Source organism: Plasmodium relictum, assembly GCF_900005765.1.
Source record: "Plasmodium relictum strain SGS1 genome assembly, contig: PRELSG_00_v1_458, whole genome shotgun sequence".
NCBI classification, from domain to species: Eukaryota; Apicomplexa; class Aconoidasida; order Haemosporida; family Plasmodiidae; genus Plasmodium; species Plasmodium relictum.
The window spans coordinates 1,766-7,669 of NW_021628698.1; the positions used below are offsets into that span (position 1 = coordinate 1,766).

The 5,904-nt window shown below is 24.2% G+C and overlaps 1 protein-coding gene across 1 annotated transcript; it reads right to left on the reverse strand.

Annotated features, from left to right (window-relative positions):
- Positions 1-684: 684 nt before the first annotated feature.
- On the reverse strand, positions 685-5,676 carry PRELSG_0031500 (surface-associated interspersed protein (SURFIN); the record flags this gene model as incomplete). The annotated part of the gene is made up of 2 exons (XM_028676311.1): positions 685-4,554; positions 4,684-5,676. 2 exons carry the CDS (start codon positions 5,674-5,676, stop codon positions 685-687), a joined length of 4,863 nt encoding a protein of 1,620 aa, XP_028531220.1.
- Between the last annotated feature and the right edge of the window lie 228 nt (positions 5,677-5,904).

Consider the following 5,904-nt stretch of genomic DNA (forward strand, 5'->3'; position numbering starts at 1 on the left):
TAAGGAGGCAATCAATAAATCAATGGATGACTTCTATTTTCCTGACTAGTAACTCATTGTATTTTTACAAAAGGTTAATAACAATTTTTTATTAACCAATACTCTAGCAAAATCATTAAACATGAAATTAACAAATCAATTATATAATAATATTTTAAATAAAACAAATAAATAAAATTAAATTATAGTTATTAATACCAATTCAAAAATATGTAAATATTGAATGTTAATAAAAATAAGATCTTTTTTTTTTTTTATAAAAATTTCGAATACAATTTTTATTATTTAAAAATCAATTCGATTTAACAAAAAGAATTTTCATTAAATCTTTCGTTATATATAAAAAAAAAAAATAAATTTTTTTTTTTTTTTTAAAGTGAGTAAAAATAAACTTAGCAAAATCAACATTGAAGCAAAAAAATGATTATATATTTTTTTTTAATTTTAAAACTAGCTAATGTATGCCTAACTCTCAATTTTTTGTATGAATAATTATTAATAAATAAAAGTTTAATAATATCTTTTAATAAATAATATCTTATTTACTACTTATTTACTTTTACGTATTTCTCTTCAATTTATTTATTAATTTTTGTGTATTTTGCATATTTTTTTAGAGTTAAAAATAAACCAATACATAGTATATGTTATAAAAGGATTTATAATATTGTAATATATCATTTTTTAAATCATCTTAATCATTTTCATCTCTATTTCTTCTTCATTTTTATCCTTTTTCATTGGCATTTCTAGTTTATTTTGTATACTCCATTTCTTTAAAATATTTTTTTGCTTTTCTTGACACTTTTTCTGAACCATTTGCGTTTTTAGAATAGGGCTTGTTATTTCTTCTTTTATTTTATTCGTTGTTTTTGTCATATGCTTCATTTCCTCTTTCCAATCCAACTTCAATTCTTGATACCAATCCTCTTTTTTCCAACACTCACATTGTTTTATCTTCTTTTCTATAATAAAATTCATTTGTCTATCTTTTTCTATTTCATCCAATTCTTTATTTCCCATTTCTTGTTCATATAATCTTTCATTTTCTTTATCTTGTTCTATATAGGATCTAAGAAAATTATGTTTCATGGACTTTAATTCTTCTTTCTTACACTGATCTAATACTTCCATACGTATCTCTATGCACACATGAGATATTAACGATTTATTCTTTGTTTTCTTATTTTCTTCCTCCTTTATTATTACTTCTCTTTTCTTCTTTGAATTTTTTTTTTTTTCTTCTATGTTCTCTTTGTTTTCTTTTATTGCGGATTGATTTTCTTCCTTGCCACATTCCTCCAGCAACTTATTAAACCATATTTCCTTGTCATATCTCATAAATATTTCTCTTTGTTTCTCAATCCATTGTTTCCATAATTCTTTTTCTCTTTCTATTTCATCTGCTTTATCCATGACTTCTACTTTATTTATTGTTCTTATACATATTTCTTCCTCTTTTTTCCATTCTTCCAATATTATTTTTTGTCTTTTTATCCATTTTTCCGACAATATCTTTTGTTTTTCCAATGCTACATTACTGCTTTCTTCTTCTCCTTCCATTATGATTTCTTTGTCTATTACATCTTCAATTGGTCTCTCATTTTTTAACCACTCATTCAAGCAAATTTCTAAAAATTCTCCTCTATATAACCCCCACACTTCTTGTTTACAGTCCTCTATTAATAGCATATGTATTTCTATCATAGTTTTCCACTTCAGCTTTTTTCTCAATGTCATACAATTGTTATTTCTCTTTACATTTTCAATCTGTTCTTGCATATGTTTTATCTTTTTTTCTTTTTTTTTTCTTTCCTTTTCATCTTTTCTATTTAGTTCCTCTTTTTTCTCTTCTTGTAGATATTTTATTTGTTCTCTTCCCTTTTCAATCTCATTTTCTTTTATATTTTTTTCTACTACATTAATTTCATCTGTTTCTTTTCTAATGGCTCCTTTATTGTACTCGTCCATGAACATTATAAAGGATTTATTTTTATTTTCATTCTTTAACTTTTTACGCATTTCTTCCCAATGTTTTTTCCATATAATCCTTTGCTTTTGTAACATGGGATTTTCAATTATTTCTTCATTAACTCCTAATAAGTTTTCTTTATTCACTTCTTCCATATATTTCTTTTCATTATTCATCCATTCTTGCTTCAATTCAATAAAACATTTTTCTTTTTTAAATTTCTCTAATTCCTCTTTTTTTTTTTTTAATGTAATGTTTTTCATTATTTCTTTTTCCATTTCTAAAAGTTCTTTTTCATTTGAATTATCCTGTAATTTTAATTCTTCTATGCATGTTTTTAGAAATTCTTTTTTGTTCAATATCCACTCCTCTTTTTTGCATTCGTCTAATACTATCATATGTATTTCTATCCTTAATCTTGATATCAATTTATTTCTGTTTGAACCCTTAGATTCTGTATCTTTCTTCTCTATATCCATTCTTATTTTTTCTCTATTTATTGTTTCCATATTTTTTTTCATTTCTTTTTCTTTTTCATATTCTACTAACAATTGTTTTAACAATTCTTCGTAATCAAAAGTATGCAACTTATTTTGCTTTTGTATCCATCTCTTCCATATTATTTTTTGTCTCTCTAGCATAGGGTTAATTGTCCCATTTTTTGTGCTTTCTATCATCTCTTCTTTTTCTATTAATTCTACAGATTTATTTATCTCTTTTTTCCATTCTTTCTTCAAATTTTTAAACCATGGTTCCTTTTTCCATTTCTCTATCAACTTATCATTGTGTTCTGTCCATATTTTCCATAAAGGCTTTTCTTCCAAAAAAATACTAGTAATTTCTTCTTGATCTGTTTCCACTATCACGTCACTGTTAATTGTATTCAGATATATACCTTCTTTGAATTCTTCTAAGCAAATTTTTAGAAATTCTCTTCTATTTAATTCCCAATCTTCTTTTTGACACTCCTCTAATATTATCATATGTATTTCAATTATAGTCTTCCACTTCCATAGTTTTCTTGTTCCTACAATATTGCTCTTTGCTTCTATATTTATTTCATTTTGTTCTATTTTTTCACTTTTTTTTTTGTTTTCATTTTCACTAGAATCTTCTTTGTAATATATTTTATTTTGTTCTACTTTTTCTTTTCTTTTTATTTTTTCTTTATGTTCAATTTTTTTGGATTCTTTTTTTCTATATCTTTCATTTTGTTCTACATTTTCTATTTTTCCTTTATGCTCATTTTCTTTAGGTTCTTCTTTTTCAAATATTTCATTTTGTACTATTTTTTCTATTTCTTCTTTATGTCCAATTTTTTGGGATTCTCCTTTGTCATATCTTTCATTTTGTTCTACTTTTTTTTCACTTTTTCTCTCATGTCCAATTTTTTTGGATTCTTCTTGATCATATATTTCATTTTGTTCTACTTCTTTTTTTTCACTTTTTCCTTTATGTTCACTTTTTTTTTGTTCTCTTTTATCATATATTTTATTTTGTTCTTCTACTTTTTCTTTTCTTTTTATTTTTTCTTTATGTTCTTTTTTTTTAGATTCTTCTTGGCCATATATTTCATTTTGTTCTACATTTTCTATTTTTCCTTTATGTTCATTTTCTCTAGATTCTTCTTGGTCATATATTTCATTTTGTTCTTCTATATTTTCTTTTCTTTCTATTTTTTCCTTATGTTCATTTTTTTTAGATTTTTCTTCTCCATATCTTTCATTTTGTTCTACATTTTCTATTTTTTCTTTATGTTCATTTTCTCTAGATTCTTCTTTTCCAAATATTTCATTTTGTACTATTTTTTCTATTTTTTCTATTTTTTCTTTATGTTCAATTTTTTTGGATTCTCCTCTTCCATATACTTCCTTTTGTTCTATATTTTCTACTTTTCCTTTATGTTCATTTTCTTTAAGTTCTTTTTGGTCATATCTTTCATTTTGTCCTACTTCTTTTTTTTCACTTTTTCCTTTATGTTCACTTTTTTTTTGTTCTCTTTTATTATATATTTCATTTTGTTCTTCTATATTTTCTTTTCTTTCTATTTTTTCTTTATGTTCATTTTTTTTAGATTTTTCTTCTCCATATCTTTCATTTTGTTCTACATTTTCTATTTTTCCTTTATGTTCATTTTCTCTAGATTCTTCTTTTCCAAATATTTCATTTTGTACTATTTTTTCTATTTTTTCTTTGTGTTCAATTTCTTTGGATTTTCCCCTTTCATATACTTCCTTTTGTTCTATATTTTCTACTTTTCCTTTATGTTCATTTTCTTTAAGTTCTTTTTGGTCATATCTTTCACTTTGTTTTACATTTTCTATTTTTTCTTTATGTTCATTTTCCTTAGGTTCTTTTTGGATATATCTTTCATTTACATTAGTTTCTTTTTCTAATGTAATTTCACATATAAAATTATTTGTCTTATTACATGTTCCAAAGTTTTTCATATTACTTTCTAATTTTTTGTAGGGAAATCCTAGAGATCTTGATGCCCTATATATTTGTGCATTTTTCCTTTTTTTATGTTTTTTTTTTTTCTTTGATCTTCGGTTACCAAACCATGATCCGATGGGAGTACACTATTATATTAATAGAAAATTTAAAATTAATAAGATATATTTTTTTAATTCTAATTGTATTTTAACTAAAATAAAAAAATAAAGTGAATACAGGAATATACGCACATTTATATAATAATTTTGTCTTACTTTATATAAAAAGATCAAAAAGATAAGAATTCCAAGAAATGATCCGAATCCGATTAAAAGAGGAATATTATTATCTGTAGTTATAATAGTAGGCGTAATTTTTGTAGGCTTAATTGTGACAGAATTAGTTGGGGATATATGTTTATGATCTATATTTTCAACAGGTAAAGACATAGTAGATGAAATTACATTTGTATTATTTAACGTATTATTATTTGTGTAACCTACAGTTATATTAGAGCTATTATTATGATTAGACAAAATAGAAACATTTGAAGTAGGAATGATAGTAGTAGGTGCATATGCAGGTGCCAATGTAGACATAGATACATTTACAGGAGCTGATGTAGATATAGATACATTTGGAGGTGATGATACAGCTTTTTGTTGAATTACATTTGTAGATATGGGTGAAATATCTAGTGAAGATGAGAGTGTAGGTTTAGATGCACTTAAGGGCAGGGGCTTGGGGTTTTTTGTATCTATGCTTGTAGTTGCAGATATTATAGATTTGAGGGTAGTAGTATTTAAATTGTTAGAAATTGAAAAAGCTTCAGTCTTCTCACTGTTATTACTTATACTCGATTGATTATGACTTAAATATTCACCACTTTTGCTTTTTTTCCCGTTTTTCTCTTTTTTTTTTGTGTCATTACTAGAAGTTCTGTTACATGAGTGTTCGGGATTCTCTTTTATTTTGTCAATTATATATGCTTCAATTTTAGACCATTCGTCACTACATTTGTGTTTAGAGTCTCTTTCAACATTTAGTGATTTACATTTTTCGTCCATAAACTCTTGTTTTTTTTCATCTGCATAGGCATTGAAGTCTTCACAAATTCCTCTTTTTTTGCCCGGATCTCTTTCTATATAAGCATCATTAAGTTTAAAATCAATCTGACTAGTAACATTTTTCTTCCAGTTGTCATATTGAAGTCCATATGTTGAAGTATTTCTAGTCTTTCTTCTCCTGAATTCTTTTTTGGTATTCATTCAATCCTGAATTGTAATTATGCATGTGTATATTATTTAGTTTAAATAAGTAATTTAATAAAATAAATATATGTATTCATAAAACCCTCCAAATGTTAATTTTATATTATGTTAAAAAAATACCATAGAATTAAAATTATGTCAACAAAAACGATAATATTAGTTAAGAATGTAAAATTATTTTTCTTTTTGCATAGAATTACTTTAAAATTTTTACATTTAAATTAG